The sequence below is a fragment of the Leptonychotes weddellii genome, chromosome 5 (assembly GCF_054177405.1).
Source record: "Leptonychotes weddellii isolate Sample4059 chromosome 5, ASM5417740v2, whole genome shotgun sequence".
In the NCBI taxonomy this organism is placed as follows: Eukaryota; Metazoa; Chordata; class Mammalia; order Carnivora; family Phocidae; genus Leptonychotes; species Leptonychotes weddellii.
Genome location: NC_138373.1, coordinates 79,271,255 through 79,295,955, shown reverse-complemented (window position 1 = coordinate 79,295,955; position 24,701 = coordinate 79,271,255). Strand labels below are relative to the sequence as shown.

Genomic DNA, 24,701 nt, shown 5'->3' with positions numbered 1-24,701 from the left:
AGAAATATTTGTAAATTTTCCCTCTTTCATAACTCACTAATGTGGTTTTCTATCCCCATTAAAACACCCTTAAATACACACATGAAAAGATGTTCACCATCACCATTCGTTAGGGAACTGCAAATCAAAACTGAGATATCACCTTACACCTGTCAGAATGGCTGGAATCAAAAAGACAAGAAATAACAAGTGTTGTCAAGGATGTGGAGAAAAAGGAAACTTTGTGCACTGTTGGTGGAAACGCAAATTAGTACAACCACTGTGGAAAACAGTATGAAGATTTCTTAAAAAATTAAAAATAAAGAATAGAATTACCATATGATCCCGTAATTCCTCTACTGAGTATTTATCCAAAGAAAACAAAAACACTAATTTAAAAAGCTACGTGTACCCCTATGTTTACTGCAGCATTATTTGAAATAGCCAAGATATGGATGTAATCTAACTGTCCCTCCATAGATGAGTAAATAAAGAAGATGTTGTATATATAATGGAATATTACTCAGCCATAAAAAAAGAATGAGATCTTGCCATTTGTAACAACATGGATGGACCTGAAGGGTATAATACTAAGTGAAAGGAGTCAGACAGAGAAAGACAAAAGACAGATGATTTCACTCACATGTTTAAAAAAAACAAACAAACAAATGAACAACAACAAAAGAGAGACCAAAAAAAAAAAAAAAAAAGACTTAAATGCAGAGAACAAACTGGTGGTTACCAAAGGGAAGGTGAGTGGAGGGATGCGTGAAATAGATAAAGGAGATTAAGAGTACACTAGTGATGAGCACTGAGTAATGTATAAAAATGTGGAATCATTATATTGTACACCTGAAACTAATATAACACTGTATGTTAATTATACTTCAGTACAAAAAACAAAGTCCTGGATATCCCAAAACACACAGCCATCTCATCAGTTGGAATGGGGACAGGGAAAATTTTCCACACTGAATGCCTCCTCACATTGTCCACTAGCCACTGTGGTATCTCTGTAGTAGGTCTGGAGGAAATGAAGCTCTTTCCTCACTGAGCTTACACTGTAGTCCTCCATAAGAATGTGCAGGTGCTCCATACTGCTCAGTAATGGTGAGTTTGCCTGCCCCCTGTTGGCTTTTGGGCTCAGCACAGAATGCTCAGAATTCAGTGTTTTGGTGGACATGCACCTTCTGCCGTCTGTCAAGGGCAGTGCAGGATGATCTGTGTTCACTGGAGATGGATGGGCAACCCCCACCCCCATCCCCAGCCACTACTACTAATATATATTTAATATCAAATGAGGAATACCACACACTGAAACAAAAAACATCTTGGTATAAAAAAACGTTTAAAAATACCCTTAAATAGACTCTCATCACTTATCACCGAGATTGTTTCTATACTAATCAATTTCTATGGCCTCCTGTTCATTCTTCACACTGCTGCTAGAAAAATGTTCCTCATTGCTCCTCAGAATATAGTTCTGACTCCATCAATCTGTAGGTGGAAACTTTTGATGGCATTCTACTAAGTTCAGAATAAAATCTATACTCTCTATCATGACAAAAGACTCCACAATTTCACCTCATCTAACTTATCTTTCACCACATCTTCTTTTCACTGTGCTCTAGTACTATCAAAATATCTGCAGTTTTTTGGTTTCCCATATCATCGCCTGTGGCTCACTCCTCCCTCTTCCCAGAATGCACTTCCTTTCTTTCTTGGCCTAGATAACCCATTGCTCTTCCATTGAGATTTCATTCAAGCATACCTCCTCCAGAAAGCTTTTTGTATACAGTCACATTAAGGTGTATTTTATCCATTATCCCATAGTGCCCTGTGCATACTTCTATGAGAACAGTTGTCACTGTTTTCTAATTTTGTTTTTATTTCCATCTCTACCACCAGACTATGAATTCCTTGAAGGCCAGATCTGTGTCTTTTTCTCCGAGTCCTCTCTACTTATTATAGTTTTCTAGCACAAACAAACATTAAATAAATATTTCTTGGTTGAATTAAGTAATCTTTTCATAGTTATATGTTTATATGGCATATCTAAAATACATACTTATTGGAGGAAATTGAAGGTTAATGATCAGATCTTATTCACCCTTGAATCCTTAGCATCAAGCAGAATGCCTGACATACAAGTATTCAATAAATGTTAAATTTTTATTGGTCCTAAATGCTCTAGATTGAGTTGATTTGGTGCCTGAGTTCACTGGAAAACCATACCAGTCCTCTGCTTTCTTGTGCTATGCCAAACTATTGAGGAAGTTAGTCTGTCAGTCTGTCTGTTGAGGACCTATATTAAGCAAATACTGTGAAAACCGTAAAAGGTTTGGTCTTTGTTCTCTTGGAATTTTATAATCTAAATACATACATAGCTGAATATATGAGTTTAATATCAGAGTCTGTCATATGGACGAGACAGACAGGATCTTACTCTTCCTATAAAATAGTTCAACACTCCCCTTACCCTCCATGGATTCACAGATAACATTGTTCCCATCTGTGGATGCTGTTTTACAATACAAAAACTTTTCTAAAATCCATATCAAGAGCTAGGAAATGAGTCAGAAAAAGACCTCTCACTCTATGAGATAACTTGCTCTAATTTCCTCATTAGTGAAAACGACATCATCATAAAGAATATCTGCCAACAATCTGATATAAAAATGTACATGCATCATGAACAATAATTGCTGTTCAATTACTACTGAATTATAAAGCCGTCATACAGGTGCAATAATGCAAGAGCTTTGAAAGTATGAAAAACTGCTTAGCTTAGGTAATTACATGTGTTCAAATAAAGTCCCCAAAATAAAATTTGCAGAGTTTGAAAAAACAATAAAATCAGAACCAAAGTGCTACTTATAGCTATATATTTTTTAATTTTCTGGTTTTTTTCTCTTGTATAAATTTTGAAAGACCAGGGATAATAATTTTTAACTCTGGGGTCCAGAGAAAGAGAGCAATGTAGTAGCTCTTCCTTTGCTTTCCACCTTCCCCACCTCTCAAATTGGATCCACAGGGGCAGTACCACGAAGATAGAAATCTAGCCATAACCAAGGTAATTGTATCTTTTAAAATAGTTAAATCTTACTTATGCCCTCTGCATGGTTTACATATACAAAAGGAAAAATTTATAGGAAGACAATTCCATTACTACTGTGAAAGAGATATATTTCTTGTAAATTTCCAAGGTCTTTAGCAAGGGAAATTAGAAGCAGAGAACCAGAAAGGGCCTTAAATCTCATCTACTCCAAGGCGCTTAGTCACTGTTTAAGAAAACGGAGGTCTTAAAAATTTTATTGTACACATTTGTGTAGACAGTGGAAGAATTGGGTCTAAAAGCATTTCTACAATATTGCAGATTTGATTAAGCATAAGCTCTATTGTTCCAGGTCAGTTTCTAATTTTCAAAGTACTCAAATTTCAAAGCTCTAAGACTTATTTTTACCCAACTGTAATGTTATAAAAATAAAATTAGACTGGCAGCAAAAGGACATGAATTTATGGCAGGACAGGTTATTAATTAGTTAAAATAGCTTAGACCAGTCATTTCACCTCTCAGACCTTCAGTTGTAAAACACTGTGAAACAAGGAGTGTGGCCAAAATGCCCTCTTCCAGATCTAAAATCATACAAATTTGAAATTAGAGGATAGTTGGTCTAAAATTATGGGTGTCCAAAATGAGATACCGCCGGTCCTATCTGTGTATCCACCATCTCCAATACTCCCCCACCAATGGTAAGACATCTTGCTTAGGGAGCCATCATTCCTTTAAAGCACGTCTGTTAACTTATGGCCAAGCTCATATTCTAAACAAATGATTGGTTTAAGAGCTGGGAGGGAGGGGTGTGGAAGGTGCTTTAACATTCATCATTATTTTAAGTTTTCAAGACCAGTGCTATAGAAGTTAAGTATTTCCTCCTACATATTTTCCCCAAAATTGGTGCAGGCAAAACCCAAATCTGAGATGAATGACAGGGACTTAGTTTCACCTTCTCGTTGATTAACATAGTACATGATCCAACTGCTTTCATTTTTCTTTTAATGAAAATATAATCTAGTGTTAAAATAACAGCCACATTGTTTAGTTTACTCCAAGAAATAAGAGGAAGTGACTCAAAGAAATTTAAATTAGATTCATATTTTGTAATTAATTTTAAAACAACTAAAGCATATCCATTTTCCTATTTTAATAAAAACTTTAATTTTTTCTCAAAAAAAGATTATTGTTGTTCTACAGTTTATGTTTAGCATTGGCTATAGTCTCTTATAGCCATCTGTAGGCCCCTTCCTTGGGGGTGGCATAATGCCCCATAAATTCTCATGAAATTTGAATGGTATTCAATAGAGGTGATTAGCTAGAAAGCCATGTTCTAAGCTTTCTTTGCTTTGGGAATGTTTAACGTTGTTATACAAAGTTTCGTTGGAGATACCTTTCACCTGGGCTCAAAGCAAGAAGTAACTCTTTCCACATGCACAAAGAAAGCGAATTTGATTCCCCTCTTTCATGGCCTATCGAATATGATGTTGGGGCCTCAAACTCCATCTGTCACATAGTAGTCATCTTCCTTTACCCCAGATCTGTTCCTTTGTGCTGCATAAGACCGCTACCCACTGAAATGTCTACACTAGAAAGCTGTACATCATCCTTAATGCCCTTATTTCCTCATGCCACACATCCAAGAAGCCCTAAAGCTTCTGTGTCTGCTTTTCTATCAAACCCTAGTACTTTTTTCCATTTATTTTCCCTAGATTACTATATTAGTACTCTAAGTGGTGGTGGTGAGAAAAAGAAGTATCTAGAAATTATTGGGTCTTGCCAGTACCTCTTAACTCATGCCCATACTTCTGATCTTGAATAGAAAAAAAAATGATTTGGTATGAAAAGCTTTAGTCCTTTATACCTTGCTTTTGGTAGAAATTCATTCTACTTAGATAAGTCTGGCGTATGGAAGAAAACTGACTTCGAGAACCAGTGGTTTTTTACATAATATCTTTCCATATTTTTATTATATGAAAGAAAAAACATCTGTTAAGTGTAGGCTCTGGAGTCAGAGCACCTAGGTTGAAGTCTCTGCTGTATAATTAATTATCTTGAATAAGTTAATTTATTTTGTGCCTCAGTTTCCATAACTGTAAAATGGGGTTCATAAAAATAGCATTTACATCATTAAGTGGTTTCAAAGATAAATGAATTAATTCTTAGAATGGAACCTGACCAAAAAAAGCACTTAATAAGTGTTAGCTATTATTTTTAATTAGGATTATTATATTTATTTTTATCTGTTATTATGGCAAGTGATGCCATTTATAGTAATAATTTAAAGTTTCCTGTTAAATAGACTTACTTGATTTTAAAGAACAAATCATTCTAAATAATACTACTAAGGAAACAATATAAGATAAAAAATCAGGACAGGCAGAGGGGCAAGAGAGTCCACAGATACGGGAAATAGGTGAAAATAATGTACACATGACTGGGGTTGAGATCAAAGGAAGCCATACTGGAGGCAGTGAGAAAAGGAGAAAGGTTAAAAGTTCAAATTTAGATCAGAGTAGAAAAGGTGAAGAAGAAAAAGTTGGATTTGTGAAATGTTTAGAAGGTTGAATTGACAGGATTTCCCTGCTCTCAAAGTCTAGATAGTGCCTGGCATGTGGTAAGAACTCAGTAAATATTTTCTGTGAAAAGGTAGACAAAATAGGTAAGGAAACAATAAAGAAAAAGTCTAAGACATCTCACAATTTTCCAGTTTGAATATTTGGGTAGGTGGTGATGTTAAAGAAGGTAAAGCAAGAGGAGGAGGACCTGGAAAGAAGATGATGAGTTAGCATAGAATGTGATGAGTTTGATTTTTTAATAGAAATCTAGATGGAGATGTCCATCAGTTTTTCAGAAACTCAGGACAAATGTCTTGGTTACACATATAGATTTGAGATCTATCAATTCCATATTCTTAAGTACGTCTCTGTTTTTTTCTTCATGATCAAAACAGAAAGAAAAGACAGAAAAAGAAGGATGGTATGGATGGTGTCTATCAGGCAGGGTTCTCCAGAGAAACAGAACCAAAAGGATACACATTTATGCAGTAAGAGATTTATTTTAAGGAATTGGCTCACATGATTGTGAAGGCTTCATGAGTCCAAAATCTGATTGAGGACTCTGGGAGGCTTGAGACTCAGGAAAAAGTTACAGTTCTGGACCAAACGCAGTCTGCTGGAAAACCAGGAAGAGCCAATATTGCAGGAAAGTCCAAAGGCAATCTCCTTAAGGATCACCTCTTGCTCAGGGGAGTCAGCCTTTTGTTCTATTCTGGCCTTCAATTGACTGGATAAAGCAATATGCTTTGCTTAAAGACAGTGATTGAAATGTAAATCTCATCCAAAAATGCCTTCACAGAAACATCCAGAATATTGTTTGGCCAAATTTTCTGGGCACTATGGCCCAGCCAAGTTGACACATAAAATTATTATAGTGTACCTGTGATAAATCACCCTCATCTTACTTACTTTATACAAATATGCCTTCTATGTAGATTTCAGTACAATAGCAAAATTCATAATAGTCATTAGTGGTATGGAAGGAAATTCCCTTAGGAGTACAACAGCCTTCATTCTTAGTTATCCTCAGAAAAAGAATAAAACATTTTTTGCATACTTGGGACGGCATGAGCTATTATCTGCTGGAGTCTGAAGTAATTCTCCTTCGCACTAGATAGGAGGATAGGGGTAAAAATACATACAATTGCCAGAGCCTCTGTATAATGGAAGAGTAAGGGTTAACACAGAGAATGTCTTTCCTAAAACAAAACTACAGTCTGATATGTACCGTTGCATTTCCACTTCACAGCTTAAACAATGCAGCAAAAATTTCACTCCAACAAGTCTTTGATGCACAATTTTAATAATTAAATTATAGTTAAGACCAGTCCTTCATGTTCTTGACAATGCTCGAACCAGGTTTTTTACCAAACTTCATAGTCAATGTAATAAAATGGAATTGATAGGCCTAAAAGAATAAATATCTTCAAATGACCTTTGTGCTTATCATATACAGAGAATTATTGAGCTAGAAAAGCTCTTCCCTTAAAAAATGCTTATTAAGTGTTTAGAGGACCTATGAAAAGTCATTCCACAAATGTACATAAAATTTGAAAGTGTTACAGCAACACATTGTAAAACCATTTTAGAAAATACTATAGTTTTCTCAAAATTTATAATCAACTTAGAGATTATAAAAATACTTTATAATCCTACATTACTAAAAATGGCCTCCATAAAAGCAGAGTTTCCATTTCTGCTACATTCCTGCAACCCTCATGGGATCTGATGCATTCATGCTCTGGATGCTTAGTAAAAACCATGGAGGATCATTAGTTCATCAAATGAGCCTCTGACTAATTTTCCAAATTAAATAAGATACATTTTCCAATACTTGTAAGTATGGCCAACATTATTACCCCACACATTGACCTATGACTTTTGTTTTGCCAGTGAAGAATTCTAGTGTTGGGGTACCTGGGTGGCTCAGTTGGTTAAGTGTCTGCCTTTGGCTCAGGTCATGATCCCAGGGTCCTGGGATTGAGCCCCACGTCAGGATCCCTGCTCAATAGGGAGCCTGCATCTCCCTCTCTCTCTGCTGTTCCCTCTTGCTTGTGCTTGCTCTCTCTCTCTCTGTAAAAATAAGTAAATAAAATCTAAAAAAAATTCTAGTGTTAAGTATAGTCTTTGCATTCCAAAAACAACATGGGCTTTTCAATTAAAAAAAAAAAAATGCCTGAAGTTTGTGTTGCAATTTGACTTATATCAACATGCCTGAAAACTTTCCCACATTTTAACTCAGTAATACTGTTAAATACTAGTCTACGAATATAATGTGGGTTTCTTAAATTCCACCTATGAGTATAATCATATGGCATTTATTTTTCTCTGACTGACTTATTTCATTTAGCATAATACTCTCTAGCTCCATCCATGTCATTGCAAATGGCAAGATTTCATTCTTTTTGATGGCTGAGTAATATTCCATTTGTGTGCCCGTGTGTGTGTGTGTGTGTGTGTGTGTGCGTGTGCACGCGCGTGCCTCTTTTTTATCCATTTGCCAGTCGATGGACATTTGGGCTCTTTACATAATTTAGCTATTGTGGAAAAAACAAATGATCATAGGAGGGAAACGAGAGAGGAAAACCAAGAAACAGACTCTTAACTATAGAGAACAAATTGAGGATTACCAGATGGGTGGTGGGGGGACAGGTTAAATAGGTGATGGGGATTAAGGAGGGCACTTGTGATGAGCACCAGATATTGTATGTTAAGTGCTGAATCACTAAACTGTACACCCGAAATGAATATTACAGTGTATGCTAACTGGAATTTAAAAAAAAAAAAAAATTTAAAGAATATAATGTGGGAATGGGGGAAGTTTTATGAACAAATTTACTCATTCCAGCATTGTTTATAAAGGTATTTTTTCTTTTAGATGTGGGTAGATAATCAAAACTTGAAGAACATCTGGTTTATAACTGATCTGAGACAAATGTAACCAACCAAAAATGGAGGAATAGTTAAGGGAATGATGTATCTATTAATATAGCCATAAAACTTTGTTCGCAAAGACTTCATAATGGAATGTTAAATTAACTACAAAAAGGAAAGAAAATGCATTATACAGTAGTTGCATATAATTATATAATTTAAATATTTAAAGTCTATTAATAAAAAACAGTCACATGGGGGAAAACATCAAAATAAATTCTGCAAAAACTTTCACTTTATTTCTATTTCTAGATATTTTCTACATTGGATCCAGTCTACATGTATTGCTCTTAAAATGGAGGAAAAATATGATTTTATTAAGGGAGATGGAGAGAGAAAAAGAACCAGCTGAGGTTTGGGGTGGGGGGAATTTTGCATGAAGCTAAAGGATGCATAAGCCCCCACTCAAGAGCTCAAGGTTGTTCGTAAAGGTGATGGCATTCAATATTCCCTGCCAAATGTTATTCTTATGGGATTGGTATTTGTCCTTTACGCTCCCTCTGAGCTTGGTATTGAGAAATGGCAATAAAAAAGAGGTGTTTTCCTATTGCTTTAACTCTACTCAGCAAATGCTCTTGCTCTGCCTGACTCAACCATCTCCAAACCACAGGTTGCCACTACCTATGGCCTGTTTGGGGACAAGGATACACGCTGTAGCCGAAGAATTCAAACATGCTTATCATCAGGCTCTGGAAAGTGTTAGGACTACCCTACTTATGATATAATCCTGCACGAGTCCTTCGTCAGGTGCCGGTTAAATACATACCCAGTGGCTGGAGAAAAACTTTCCCTGAATCTGGGGCAAACAACAACATAAAGTATCACTTTGGGTTCTCTGTCAACCACAGAAATCAAACATGGCTACCTTAGTCAAACTAAACTTGATTGGAAAGGGAGTTCTTTACAGAGGAAAAACTAATCATGTCTCCTGAAGGATAAGAACCAGGATGGCACTGAATTTTCCATCAGAACCTCACGAAAAATCCCTTTTCTGAGAGCTGCCATCTGAATGACTCAGCTTCCATGTCCAAATTGGAGTCATTACACTCATGATTAAAATTCTTGGGGAGAAACTATAAGAGGATTGCCTTGGACCATGTGTTGATTCCTTTGGCCAGAAGAAAACCCCACCAGGATATCATGGAGTAGAAGGAAGTTATTCCCCAAAGGTAAGACGTTTGTTGGGGCTTGCCCTAGACGGTCCCAGATATAATATATCTGTTTTTCAGGAATACCTCTAAATATCTTCATTTTAACTCAGGGAAGTGTCCAAGTTTAGATAATAAATTGCATGATCACTCTACACAAAGGAAAAAATAGGGCATCGTTACCAAAGAGGGGGGAGTGATGCTGAGCAGATGAAAAAGGAAGGAAACTATTAGAAGGAACTGAAGCAAAGTGTTTGCTCCCAATCTCTCAGGTCAAAAGATAAGAATCAGAGTCAAAAACCCTTATCGGTCTTTTGCTTCTGACTCCAACATAAAATTAACATTCCTTTACTCACTCCCTGTGTGTTGAGTTATTATGACTTTAACCCAATGGTTCCATCTGCTTGTCTTCCTATGTCCTTGCAGCTAAATCCCTAAATGTTCAAGTGTTCTCTTTTGCTGCTGCTTTTTTTAGCTTAATTGGTGCCCTCCTGCTTTCCAAAATAGAATGCTAACATCCATTCACCCAGCTGGAGGAGGGTCAGGGTGATACCAGATCCAATATTCCCCAAAGCATGTGTAAGATGGTTGCTGTGTCCCTGCTGCTGACTAATAATAAGGAGTCAAAAAGCACCTTTTGATTCCGATTTCCTCCGAGAGACTGTTCTACAAGCATGGGGTCAACTTAAAGGAAAAGGGTTTTTGTTTAATATTTTCTCCTTTCATTAGTGCACTTAAATTACTTTCTTGCAAACTCTGCTTGTTACCTAAATGTACTAGCACTTTTGTTACCTAATTAGCTTTCTTATCAGAATTCCAACCAAAAATAACAAGAAATGTAATAATGATAAAGTATCCTGCCCCCTCAAAACAGATTTCCTTTCGCGCTTTATCTCTCGGTGCTGTTCTGGCTTGTTTAATTAAAGTATCAGAAATTATTAGACTCAAATTATTTCTTGATCTAGTGCTGAAATTCTCCTGAAAAACTGCTTCTTTTGCCTCAGTATTTAAACCTTTATCAGTGTGAGGCAGATGAGTTTCCACACGTATGCAATAGGGTTCATGTAATACAATATAAGTTTGGAGGGAGAGCCTAATTAGCCTCTAAATAATTAGACAAATCAAATTTGGCTACACTGGGCTACTGTGAACATTTAAATACTTGGGTCTCCTCTCCTGTGCTCCCCCACATTAATGTGCAAAAGAACTTATGAAACTTTAGCATGGAGTTGTGAAATTCAAAGCAAAGATCTTACTTATTTTTTCATTAGAAGGGTGGGAGTAAAAAATTCACCAAGCTCAAAACATTGACATAAGTTGCATTCAAGGAGGGTAGTCATGCCTGTTACAGACTTTTGAAACAATGGATGAGAGAGTATCCTTACATCACAGCCCTGAGAAGGAGAAAACTCTCAGACATACTGGTTATTTTGCTTCATCACACACCGTGAAAAAAATTTGGGTTGGAATCTGCTTGCTTCTGGTGGAGATGTGTGAGCGGTTCACTTTCTTTGAAGTCGTCTGCAATATGATCCCCTTTTGCACTGTCAAGCTTGGCTATCCCAATTACCAGGCAGCCATTTTGAACTTGTGTTTTATTGGAACTTCAATACTTAGCCCTATGTTTGTGGGATGGCTTGCTGATGCCTGTCTAGGAAGAAACAAACTGGTATATGCTTGCTTATGTCTACATTTTCTAGGTGAGTGTCCTCTTCTGACTGGATCATTTTGCAACTTAACTGAACAGATTTTTGTTCAAATTTTACTCTCTCTTATCCTAATTTTGCTCTTAGTGTAAAATGTGATAAATGAAGTAAGAATGTAGTTTCAATTTACTTTGTTCTTGGTATTATTTGAGGGACGCTAGTAAACATATGTGCATATGTGTGTGTGTGGATGTGTGGATGCTTTGATGACTATATTGTTGTACTGATTGTATTTTATAATAATTATCTCTTTACATACCTGTCTTCTGTACTCCTTCAAACACCCTGCTTTTCCCCCTTCCTACCCCAAGCCCAAATTCGTGACAAATTCTATGTGAAACATGAAGTTCATTTGCTTCACAACTAAGATGAAATGTGCTAAAAAGGTTTTTGAAGTTCAGGTAGAATAATTGAAGAATGTTTTCATCAAAAGGTGGTTTTTAATTAGTCATAGAGTAAGATTGCATATGGAGGCATGATTTCTATGTTATGAACTATGGCTACATGCTAAATAAATGAGTGAATTCAAACGTTACACTAAGCTTCTTTACATAGAGAAAAATAAATATATCTACAAAACTTTGGGAGTGAAGTGATCCTGGGAAATGTTGGAGAAATATCAAGATTGTTTGATAAAGTATAGAAAGTAAGTTGATGAACAGTCTAGAATTTGGGGCTAAAAAGTTCAAGTTGTTCTTCTGGACAGCAAGGAGTCACTGAAGATATGATGAAAAACATCTGAGAAATGTTTTTTTCAATAAACAGGATAGGAAACCACAGTGAGAGGTTAAATAGAGGGAGACCAGAACATCTCAGGAGGACGGTCTAGGAGAAGTGTCAATCCAGGACAGAACATGTGAAAAACCATAAAAACTTGACAACTAAACAAAAGCACAAATATGATGGAGGAACAAAAATTAACTCCAAGTTTCTGAGCTGAGGGACTTAGGAAGCTAGTATGTGGTTCACTGATACTGTGAAATGTAGCAGAAATGCAGGTTTGGGGGGACAGGGGAGGAGATAAATGAGGAAGGGATGGATATCGGGTATTCAACATATCCCCCAATTTCAGACAGGTGATAAATTACCATTCACCATTCATCAGTTAGAGTGTGATTCAAACTTATAACTCTTTACTGCATCAGCTTTGTTAAGTAAAAACGAAGTTACTGCATGGCAAATATTCACTCAACATTCAAAAAATATTCTTCAGTGACCACTCTGGCCTTATCCTAAGATCTGGGAATGCAACAGAAAAGAAAGCAGTCTCTTGTCTGCCAAAGTTGACTTTCCAGTGTGGGAAAGAGAAAATAAACAAGCAGATGATATTATGTCAGGTGCTCAGGAGTGTTATGATGAAAAATATAGGTGGGTAAGGGGGAGACAGGGCAGACTAGACAGTGACATGGTTGCTGTTCTGTATCAGAGAATGTTCTCTGATAAGGACACATTTAAGCAAGTGTCTGAATGATTTACTCTTCTTGTCTTGGTAACAGGCTATACCCATGGCACTTGGCAACTTCTTATTTAACATGGCAATTCCTATCAGTCTAAATTCCTGCATAAGCCATCAGACTAGGCCTGAGTCCCAGTTTTAGAATTTGACAAATAAAAGACCTAAATCAACTCCATATCCATTCATTTTCTTACAAAAAGCCATTTCCTTGTGCCCCCCACTCATGGCTGCCATCAAATTCCAACCAGTCACTGAGTATCAGAGGTTCTATCAAAAATATGTCTTCTGTTTCAAATGTTAGCCCTTAGCTCAAAAATGCAGCTTTCTTTTTCTTGACCTTTACAATGGCCTACTTACTGGGCTATTAGAGGTCAGTATGACTCCAATCCATATACCTTTCTACTAACAACATTGACTAAGAATAAATAAGAATAAATCTATATATATCTATATAAATCTATAGAATAAATCTACATATCAGCTGTATAATCTAAAAAACAAAATCCAATTTAGTACATAAGAACCTTTACAATCTGGGGCGCCTGGGTGGCTCAATTGGTTAAGCAACTGCCTTCGGCTCGGGTCATGATCCTGGAGTCCTGGAATCGAGTCCCGCATCGGGCTCTCTGCTCGGCAGGGAGTCTGCTTCTCCCTCTGACCCTCCCCCTCTCATGATCTCTCTCTCTCTCAAATAAATAAATAAAATCTTTAAAAAAAAAAAAAAAAGAACCTTTACAATCTGTCCCAAATTTACCTTTCCAGACTTTTGTCTCAGTATATGACCTCAACCATGCTGAACTTTTGCTTGCCTCTAATCCCCTACTTCTCTACTGTTACTTATGCTTTCTTTCTATGCCTGAAATTGTCAACCTTCCTTTATCTTTCTACTCCATAGCCAAGACTTGAAAAATCCTGTCCTTCCTTCAACACCCACGTTGCTCAACCACATTCTAATCATACCTCTATAATTTCACTTACCACATCATAATCTAATTTCCACCTGAACGTCTGTCTTCTCTGATGGACTCGTTAGCTCCTGGAGAGCACACCAGGGGACCCCAACCACCCAGCAGAGGATATGACACATCCTGGTGTTTTATACAGAGCTACCAAGTATGTGTGCTGATTATGGAGGGCACAATACAGCACACATCAAAGAGGAGACTTCCTATCATACATGTCATAGACTTGTATCTTTATTACTTCAATTTTACAACAGGTAAAAACAAAGTTTTGATCTAATGAAATCAGTATATTATGACATTTCCGCAAAAGATGGAAGTAGGGTGCCTTTCTAATTTACACAAAGGAACCACTAAGAGTGCTTTGTCTGCAAGGAGCCACTCTCTGCCCACTCCCTTTGGATAACCCTTTGCCTCGCCAGGCCTCACATCACACTTCCAGAGACAAGGAGAACTGAGTGGCAGAGAGAAGTAGTTGGCATCATATCTGGCCCAACTTAAATTGGAACATTTCAAACTCAGTAATTTAAAGGACCCGTTCTCATGGTAAATCAATTTGTTACCACATATTGAGTGCATATATTCTTCAGATTATAAAAGCCACTGTAAGGGAGATAAAACATTAGACCCAATTTCTGCCTTTAAGGAACTTATATAGTCCAATTGAGAAAACTAACCACATACAGCCACCATATAAAAAATCATACGAAAAATATGAATGTTAAATTAATAAAGCCCAGATTATATCTGGGTTATTCTGTAACATTGGGCAAGTCCCTTAAACTCACTGAACCTGGGTTTTGTTTTTTTTTTTTGAAAAATTGGAATAAGAAAATCTATCTTCTGACATCACCAAGTTTTTCCAAGATGAAACAATATAATACATATAAATGTTTTACAGAATTTAAAGAGCTGCACAAAAGTATGGAATTGAATCGCAATTTCTATTAAACAAGGAAAGTGTTCGAGTGTGGTCCCTCTGAGATGAAAGTGAGAAGAGGCTGGACCCCCATCCCTTGTCCCTTCCTGTCCTCCCTGCTCCCCCTCCTCCTGCCCAGTACCGAATCACCCACCTCACCTTCTCACCTCTGTGTGAGCCAAGATGGCTCTGCTCAGGGGCATAAGAAGTGAAAGAAATCAAAGGGCATGAAAAGGAGAAAGAGAAGTAGAAAAGGCAAAGAGATCTACGTTCTTCTTACCGCTATGATAATGTTCTCCATAAAACATTTTCTTTAACAGGCTCCTGACAAGTCTGAGATCTTTGAGTTTTCCATCACTCTAGTGACTGAGAACAAATAACCCTTACTAACAGTGGTTTTCTCTGGGGGGTGAGATTACAGGCATCTCTCGTTTCTTATATGATCTGTTTCCAAATGTTGTTAAAGTGGACATGACTTGCTCATACACTCTGTGAGAGAAGATAGGTCAAGGTGAAGGGGGGAAAAACTAGGCCCCTGGATTAATTAAAACACAGAGAGAAGAAAAATTGCACATTTAGAAAAATCATGCTGTCTCCAGAATCGCAGTGACTAACAAATATTTCAAGAAGACAATCACATAATGATGCTCCTTTCAGAGGAAAAACCTTATTTATAATGTGGTTTGGTGATTGGGTTGGTCTGTGCCATATTTATTCTCCTTTTTTCTCTCTCTACAGGCACTGCTTTGTTATCCGTGGTTGCTTTTCCCTTGGAAGATTTCTATATAGGAACTCACCATATGATTAACCATATACCAAAAGAGGAGCAGAAGAGGCTGTTCTACACAGCCCTGTTGACCATCTGCCTTGGTACAGGAGGAATGAGAGCCATCATTTGTCCGCCGGGTGCCTACAACCTTCAGGAGCGTGGGTCCCAGAAACAAATGTCTTTTTTTAACTGGTAAGTCGTACTGGCTAGGAGTGAAATGAGCCTTATGACATTCCTCTCCCTTCTGGGATTTCTCATTGTTTGCTCTCTGGTCCTATTTTGATTGTAGTAATTCGGTGTTTGTCATTGACTGGGCTGGGTCAAGTGACGACGTGACAGTGCCTGGGACAGGATTCAGCCAGTAAGTGTGAGGGGCCTATGAGTCAGGCACAGACCCATGCAGCTTACCAGCACCTTCCGGAAACACACTGGCTTGTCATACTGAATAGAAGGTGGCTTTGGAGCCAAATAGGTCTCGACTCTACTTAACACGAGCTATCTGACCTTCTCTGTAAGTCTCAGTTTAATCATTTGTGAAGGGCTATCAATAATACCTCTTCTTGGGTTTTATTAGAGGCAATAATGTGTGTCTTGCAGGCAGAGAACCTGACACATAGTAGGTGATCATAATGGTAGCTGTTATTAGTTCTGTCTACACTGTAAGAAGCAAATTTGGCAGAGATTATAAATTCATGGGACAGTGCACAGAGAAGATAAAAAAGAACAGAAAAAGTATTTTACAATTTGTTGAAACATCAGCCACCACTTCTGTTTGGCATTCACTTCACCCTTAACACCTAAAAAAGTTTATATTCCATGAAAATCAAACTGCCTTTCTGTGAATCTTTTTCTCTCTCAGTGAGTTCTTACACAGTTTTATGTGGTTTTAAGGAACCAATTTTTATTATCAAATACGAATTCAAAAAAAAATTCGATCTTAAGGTAGAGTATTTTGTTGTTATTATTCATCAGTGAATGTCAAGTAGATCTGAAAATATTCTTTTGTTCCCTCTTTTCTGTGAAATGAGTTGTCAACATTTTTCTAAATATTCTGTATTTCCAGCAATGTTAGCAATGGAAAAAATCAAGGCACAGACAGAATCAGACAAAATGTTTAAAGAAGATTCATATTTAAAGCATTAAATTTAAAAAAATGTAGCATAAATAATCTCTGTATATATAACTACCCAAGGCAGTTTCTTTCTTTCCTTTTCTTTCACTCTCCCTCTTTCTTTCTCTCTTCTTTCTTCTTTCTCTCTTCTTTCTTTTTCTTTCTTTCTTTCTTTCTTTCTTTCTTTCTTTCTTTCTTTCTTTCTTTCTTTCTTTCTTTCTTTCTTTCTTTCTTCTTTCTCCCCCCCTTCCAATTATATTAATATTACAAAGCACTCAGGCCTATTTTGAATTCAGTCCAAATGTCAGAAAATAATGCAGTTTTACCAAAGGTGGAAGGGACTCTTTACTTCCTTATAGCAAATTCTGCCTCCTTGACCTGCCCAAAGGAGAAAGAAAAATCCTTCTTTTTTATTCTATTCGGAGGTTTTAATCCTTAATTAGCAACATCATTTTGATTAAATAAGACTCTGGAGGATTAAGACTGGAGAGCAATCAGTTGTTCTGAAAGATAGCTCTGGAGAATTTATTGTACTGTGGTCTTAGTCATTCAGAGTTGTGTTTAATCAAAGTGACATTTCTCAGTGTTGATTACAAAGGAGACATTATATGAATGAAATATTTCCTTTGGGAAAGGGGGGGACTCCCAATGGGTTTGTACTTTAGGCCTTTAAAGGGGGGATGGGGAGTGGGGTGAAAATGAATTTCTGCAGCAGTGAGGAGCCAGGCCAAATTTAGGATGAACACATTTCAATGTGTCTTATTACTTCCTAATTTCACTAAAATCTCTAATAAAAAGAATCATGCAGGGGTGCCTGGATGGCTCAGTTGGTTGAACATCTGACTCTTGGTTTTCAGCTCAGGTCATGATCTCAGGGTCAAGAGATCTAACCCACATCAGCTCCCTGCTCAGTGGGGAGTCTGTTGAGATTCTCCCTCTCCCTCTCCCTCTGCCCCTCCCCAACACGCTTGTGTGCTTTCTCCTCTCTCTCTCCCTAAAAATAAATAAATAAATCTTTAAAAAAAGAAAAGAATCATGTAGAATTTTTAAAACCTAACGTTAAAGCACCTAGAAATGTAGGGCGCCTGAGTGGCTCAGTTGGTTAAGCATCTGCTTTCAGCTCAGACCATGATCCCAGGGTCTTGGGATTGAGCCCCATGGAACCCCACACTGGGTTCCCTGATCAGTGGGGAGTCTGCTTCTCCCTCTGCCCCTCCCTCTGCTTGTGCTTTTTGTTTCTCAAATAAATAAATGGAATCTTTTTTTAAAAAAAAAAGCACCTAGAAATGTGCATGAGGAATCAAGGTCTTACTCTTTCATGTGCTAAAGGATGGTAAGCATCTTGGAGGCTGATCTGGTTGTTTCCATTTTTGGTGGGGTGGGGGAGAGGTTAAGTTTATAGTACCAGGCTACAGGGAAACTTCTATGGGCAACTGCTTTTTGTAATTTATGGAAAAGAATATTAACTCTATTGCTATACATACTGCAGTGTGGGTGACAAGATGGACAGAGACCCTACTGGGCAGCCAGAAGGCTGAAAGGATCCTGACTCTGTCACAGGAGTTTTCTACTTTTCAGCAAGTTCCTTAACCTCTCTGGGCACCAGTCCCTCATCCACAAAATGGGAATACACTGGACGGTGGTTTAGAGCTTATATATAAAGTATCCTAGCACATCATAGGTATTCAAATTAGGGTAGCTATTGTTATTAAATGACAAATCAGCTAAAATCATTTTCTAAATTCTGGGCAAGAGGGAACACATTTAAGAGGAGGCCATCTTTAAATGGGCAGTGCCTTAATTTAAAATCTATTTCTCCATGTCAAAAATGCCTCTAGAAATTACAAGCTTGGTTAATATAATGAATTTCAGTAGTGTCTTTAAAAAAACAGCATACCACTTGAATCTGTACCACTTGAAGGCTGCATCCAGTTCTATTTTCAGCACAGATGTCAGATGTTCCTAGTTACAGGACCTTTAATGAGATGTGTCATTGCATCTATACCACCTAAAGCTTCCCAGTGATTATGTTAAATAGTATAGACTGGAAGTCTCGAACACTGAAAGCACCACTTCCGAGTAGAGCTGCCAAATGTAGGTGAGAAAACCACTCCCAGCCAACATTACCATCTGGTACTGGATCTTCCTCAACTATGCACCTTATTGAAAGAATAAAGCTAAACTCCCTAAAATCAAGAGGCATAATAATCTTCCAACATCCTTGTGCCATTATCTAGATTAGAACCTGGCTCTTCCAGCATTTTCCAAAATCTGAGGTGTGTAATTAAGAGTCACCACACTGGAGATCATCTAAGTAAATACACCTGTGCAGTATCTTTTCTAGAAACAAAAAGAAAGGTGGATAATTAAGTCTGTCTATAACCATAATTTTAAATTCTACTGCAATTAACTTCAAATCTTGCTTCCACATTTCTCTACTTACTTCACCTGGTAATTTGCATCCAATCTGCATATCATAGTCTGTTCCTAACTAGTTACCAGAGTGAATTATACATGATTTAAAAGTCCAAATAGAATATTGGTAGAGTTCTTGAAAAAAATCTGGAGACTAACTTATTCTATCCCAGAAATTTTGAATATCTGGTACTCAGATTGACTCTACATAATATTTGTCTCACACTAAAATATTCTGATGTTAATACTTACTTGAATTTAATAGCTTTTTCTTAAGGAAACACTAAAGGTAAAAATTTATTATCCCACGGAATGTTTTTTCAGAAGTTGTTTTAATATTCACTTGAGTGTTGCTTGAAAGCAGCGATTCTCAATCTTAGATGGACATAAAGGCCACCTGAGGACTCTTAAAAATACTGACTCCTGGGCCTTGGCATCAAAGGTTCCATATATATTGGTTTGAGGGAAGATCCAGAGACCAGGAATTTTTTTTTTTTTTTTTTTTTTTTTAGCTGCCTAAGTAGTCGGGTTTAAGAACTACTACTCTCAAGCAGTTGTCTGATTTTGAGAATCACTTAAGGGTTTTATTTTAAAATGTTTCTTAGACCCCACCCACAACTTCCAAGATCAGAATTTCCTGGAAGCATAGCTGGGAAATGTATACCACTTTTATCAAGTGCTTCAGAATTTTGAAAACAATTCGAGATATAAGGAAAGGAGATACTAAGGTGGTCTAGAGATAACTTTGAAAAGAAATGGAAGTGAACATCGTTTGAGTGCACATACTGGATGCTAGGCAACTTTGAAAAGTTTTGATGATTCATAGCTATTTTTCACCATACTTAGAAATCTATCTGATTGAGAAATTCTACCTAATCCTTGAGAAGAGAAACGAAATATGAATCTACTTAATTCTGCAATAGTAAAATCATAATTTATAAGGTACTTTTCAGCCAACAAAATCAAAGCAGTTCATGGAATAATTGTATTAATACTCAAAATATCATCTGAGTTGCATACTGAGGAATAGCCTGTAAATAGCTTTAACAAAAAAAAAAATCACTAAACCTTCCAAAATTCTATTTGCATGGGTTCTAGCCAAGCTTAACAAATGCTACCTACCCACTCTAATAACAACAGACACCTCCTTCTTTACTTTTGCCAAAGTTGTAAGCTTAGGGGAAATACACTCAGAATTCCTCTCAACATATAATTGTGGAAACCAAAGAAAACTGAGGAAAAAAAGAAAGAAAGGCAAACTTCTTACATGTCCTACTGTTCCTTCTTTTTCTTAAGCCCTGCTTGGTCGCTTTTCAACTAGGTAGGTACATGACTAGGGACTTATTTTCATCAGTAAACATGCAGTGGTCTAAAAATCTTAAATAAAGGAAATAAGAAAATGATATACAGGAACAACTGTTAGGATTAGGATGTTGGCAAAAAAAAAGGGGGGGGAGGACCCAAGAGAGAAAAGGAATGAGAGTAAGTTAAAAGAAGCAGAGGCAAGGAAAGCAAGAGAGAAAGAGTGAGACATTCTCCTAAATTTCTTAATTAAAAATATACTTTTTACTTTAATCGTGCTATCTATTCACCAAAACCAACACTCTTCCTTTATTAAATGCCTTTTCTTTAACTGCAGTGTTGAAAAAAAATTATATATAAAAAGTATCTAGAACTGCAAAATTTCCATTTGCTTCTTCTTTCTCTAAATTCATGGCCGCCAGAGTATTCTTTGAAGTACTTCAATGGGTCAATGGTTATGCTAAAAGAAGCAACCATTGATAACCACCATCCACCAGGAAATCAGCATCCAAGTGTTTCTTTGACTTTTCTAAACAGTTCAATTTTATCCCATTGAAGAACCACAAATCCCTTGGTGAATTCTCTCAATATTGCTCAGTGCAGAATAAAATATTCTCCCTGAACTCTGTAGATTGTCCACTACTACCACGAAGGCCTGAGAGCTTGCCTTCCCTCTTGGTATCTTCTTGGGTTAAGAAAAACCAATTTAAACCATTTTCCCTAAAATCACTGAAAATAACTCACGTATGTCAAAATGGGGCAGCCTAAGAAATAACAAAGTATTTGAGCGACTTTAATCATGATTACTAAATAAGTTAAGGCGAATGTTTAAAAGAAATAATCTCAAAAGGATTGCTGAGATTTGCAGCAACAAGTTTCTTTTCCTTATTTGTATTCAATACCATAGAACCACAAAAACAAACAAACAAAAAAAATTAGACTTATATGTAATCCCAGTTATTTGCAGTTCCCAATCTGTATTTAAAAGTAGACTAAAGAAACATATTTTTACTGCTGCTTTCAATTTTCCTTAATCACTGGTATTTATTTTGCTTTAGTGCTTTGCTCTCTGACTTTCTGTGTGAGAGGTGCTTTATATACTCAATTTGCTAGTGAGCTATGAGATGAAAGGAGTCTTAATGGTGAGTTTGAAGACCGTGGATTTTTATTTCTCTTATTTTTTTACAGTTGATACATATACAATTTCACCCTTAATTATCTACGGCTTATCCTGTCCATGGATCAATGAAGACATATAGAAAACATGCCTGTACTAGGTAATTCTTCCAGAAAATTACACAATCAAATAGGTTGGATGGCATTTGTTAAAATACATTTAGTACTTGGTGTGAAATCTCTTCCTATACATAGCTATTCAACACCATAATTCTTTTGTTTCTAACTACCTTTCACAAGATTTAAGTCTTGGAATAATTGTAATTTTCCTTGACCCTCTTTAAAGCGATTTAGTTTACATCACCATGTGGTGTTCTGCAGAGCCACACAACGTCCTCTTGGATTTTCTCAGCAATATTGAACATTTAAAAAAAGAGTTTCCTACAGATTGAAAGAACTGTAACACTGTGGAAGCTCCAGCTTCTCTCAGTTGCTTCAGCCACAACTCAAGCGTGCAGCTTGCAACAGCATAACAGGATGACCCAAGACTGAGCCTAGGAACTCCATCCAGTTATCCTACAAAACTCTAGCTTTGTGTCTCGCCTGCATTGTGACAAGTTTCTGGTAGTGGATTATAGTAAACCAGTTTCCTCAGCATGGCCCTGTTTGATGTCTGATGACTTTCCTAGGTCAATTTTTGAAAATTTGTTTTTATCTATTCTTCTTTGATCACTTGGTTTTTATGAGATGCCACGTTATTCATCAATTACTTATTTACTATCCCTATATTGTGGGCTTAGAATCATGTTATGTGCTGTGGAGACAAAGAATAGGGTGTTGCTGTCAGGGATCTTACAATCTGTGACAAGACAAAACTGACAAAAGTGAAATCATTGCAGAATGGATTGTTTTCGAAGTTCAGAGAATTTCTATTCAAGAGAATATTGAATGAAGGAAAAGAGACTTGACATGGGACTTTAGTTAAGTGAGAAAAGGTATAGGGATAGGGGCACGTGAGTGGCTCAGATGGTTAAGCATCTGCCTTAGGCTCCCGTCATGATCTCAGGGTCCTGGAATCAAGCCAGGCGGGCTTGATTTCACACCAAGTGGCGGGCTCCCTGCTCATCGGGGAGTCTCCTTCTCCCTCTCCTTCTGTCCCTCCCCCCACTTGTGCTCACTCTCTCTCAATAAATAAAAAATAAAATCTTTAAAAAAAAATTATAAGGAGGTATCTTTGAGCTCACTGAGTAGACACCATGAGCAAAGCTCACCCTCCCGAGTTGAAAAAATTTATGGACAAGAAATTATCATTGAAATTAAATGGTGGCAGACATGTCCAAGGAATATTGTGGGGGTTTGATCTGTTTGTGAATCTTGTGATAGATGAATGTGTGGAGATGGCAACTAGTGGGCCATAGAGCAATATTGGGATGGTGGTAATAGGAGGAAATAGTATCATCATGTTAGAAGCCTTGGAACAAGTATGAACAATGGGTGGGTTCATCAGAAGAAATCAACTGCTTCCACATGTCTCCTCTCCATAGTACCTGTTTTACTACAATGTAAAAATCAGGTCGTGTGCATTTTCATATTGAACTTTTTTGTTAAATGAACTTTTATAAGAGTCAAAAAAAATTATAGGGATGAAAATGAGCAACCATGTTTATAAGACAGCAAAGGGACAAGGCTAGCTGAGCACATGTCTCATTTCCAAATATACATCACACACCTATTTCCCTCTCTCCCTTGACTTTGCTACCCCACTCCAGTTCACTCCTAGCTCTCCTCCAGACTACAGTAGCCGTGATCAGTCTCCTTACCAGGCCCTATGCATAGATCTGACACAATAATCCTTTCTTTTTTCCATGTAAAAGAAGATCATTTCAGCCCCATGATCAATCGCCTTCACATGGCTTCCCAATGTACTCTGGGATCATGACCTGAGCCAAAGGCAGACACTTAACCAACTGACCCACCCACACGCCCCAAATTCATGTCTTTTGAGCACCATTCCAAAGAGAAAAAACAATATTTATAATTAATAATATATAAAACGTGGTGAGAAGGATGAGTGAAAGGTAATTTCAAATGTTAAAGCTTATATTAATGAGGAAATGGTGGTGTCATGAACTTAGACCTGGAAAGAAGTATAAAAAGAACACATAGTCAAGTTGACCTCTTCTTAGAGGCTGCACCAGGACAGATGGTTCCTACTCATGGCCCTGCAATAACACAGCTGTGAGAATTCAATTGAATCAGTTAAGGTCTCCAATGCTAAAATATCTTCTCTGAAACAGACATAGAAAATTTCTGTGACCTTGGGTTAAGGGAAAATTTCCTAGATACAACAGTAAAAGCATAATCCTTAAGAGGGGAAAAAAATAATAATTGGGCTTCATCAAAATTAAAAATTTATGCTCTCCAAAAGACACTGTTAAGAAATGAAAAGACAAGACACAGACTGAGAGAAAATATTTGCTAATCATATATTTGATGAAAGACTTGCATCCAGAATATATAAAGAACTCTTAAAATTCAATAATAAGAAAATAAACAATCTTGTTTTGCTTTAAAGTGGTAAAAGTTTTGAACAGCAATTTCACCAAAGAAGATATATAGTCATTAGGGAAATGCAAAATAAAACCACAATAGGATACAAACACACATCTATTAAAACGGCTAAAATTAAAGACTGATCATACCAAGTGTTGGCCAAAATGTATTAGAGATATTCGAAGGAGTTATTAGAACTCTCATACACAGGTTGCAGTTGATGCAAAATGTTACAATTACTTGAAAACCATTTGGAAATTTCTTAAAATGTTAAATATTCATCTACTATACCATTTAGCCATTCCACTCCTAGGTTTTTTTCCCCAAAGAAAATGAAAGTCTATGTCTATATGAAGACTGGTACGTGAATGTTCATAAGAGCATTATTTGTAATAGCCATAAGTTGAAAAAACTGTCCAACAGATAAATAGATAGATGAATTGTAGTATATTTATGTAATGGAATACTATTTGGCAATATAAAGGAATGAACTGAAGAAAAAAAACATGGATCAATTTCTTTTTTTTTTTTAAAGATTTTATTTATTTATTTGAGAGAGAGAGAATGAGAGAGAGCAAGCACATGAGAGGGGGGAGGGTCAGAGGGAGAAGCAGACTCCCTGCCGAGCAGGGAGCCCGATGCGGGACTCGATCCCGGGACTCCAGGATCATGACCTGAGCCGAAGGCAGTCGCTTAACCAACTGAGCCACCCAGGCGC

At 37.0% G+C, this 24,701-nt stretch overlaps 1 protein-coding gene and 1 pseudogene across 1 annotated transcript in view; both read left to right on the top strand.

Moving 5' to 3' along the window:
- The first annotated feature begins 10,508 nt into the window (after window positions 1-10,508).
- Window positions 10,509-24,701, top strand: part of SLC15A5 (solute carrier family 15 member 5) — an 81,851-nt gene continuing 67,658 nt past the window's right edge. The window contains exons 1-2 of the mRNA XM_081821308.1: window positions 10,509-11,374; window positions 15,456-15,678. Coding sequence (XP_081677434.1) covers window positions 11,038-11,374; window positions 15,456-15,678 — 560 coding nt within the window. The 5' untranslated portion in view covers window positions 10,509-11,037. The remainder of the gene's footprint in view (window positions 11,375-15,455; window positions 15,679-24,701) is intronic.
- Window positions 22,687-23,020, top strand: LOC115942775 (small nuclear ribonucleoprotein G pseudogene; annotated as a pseudogene).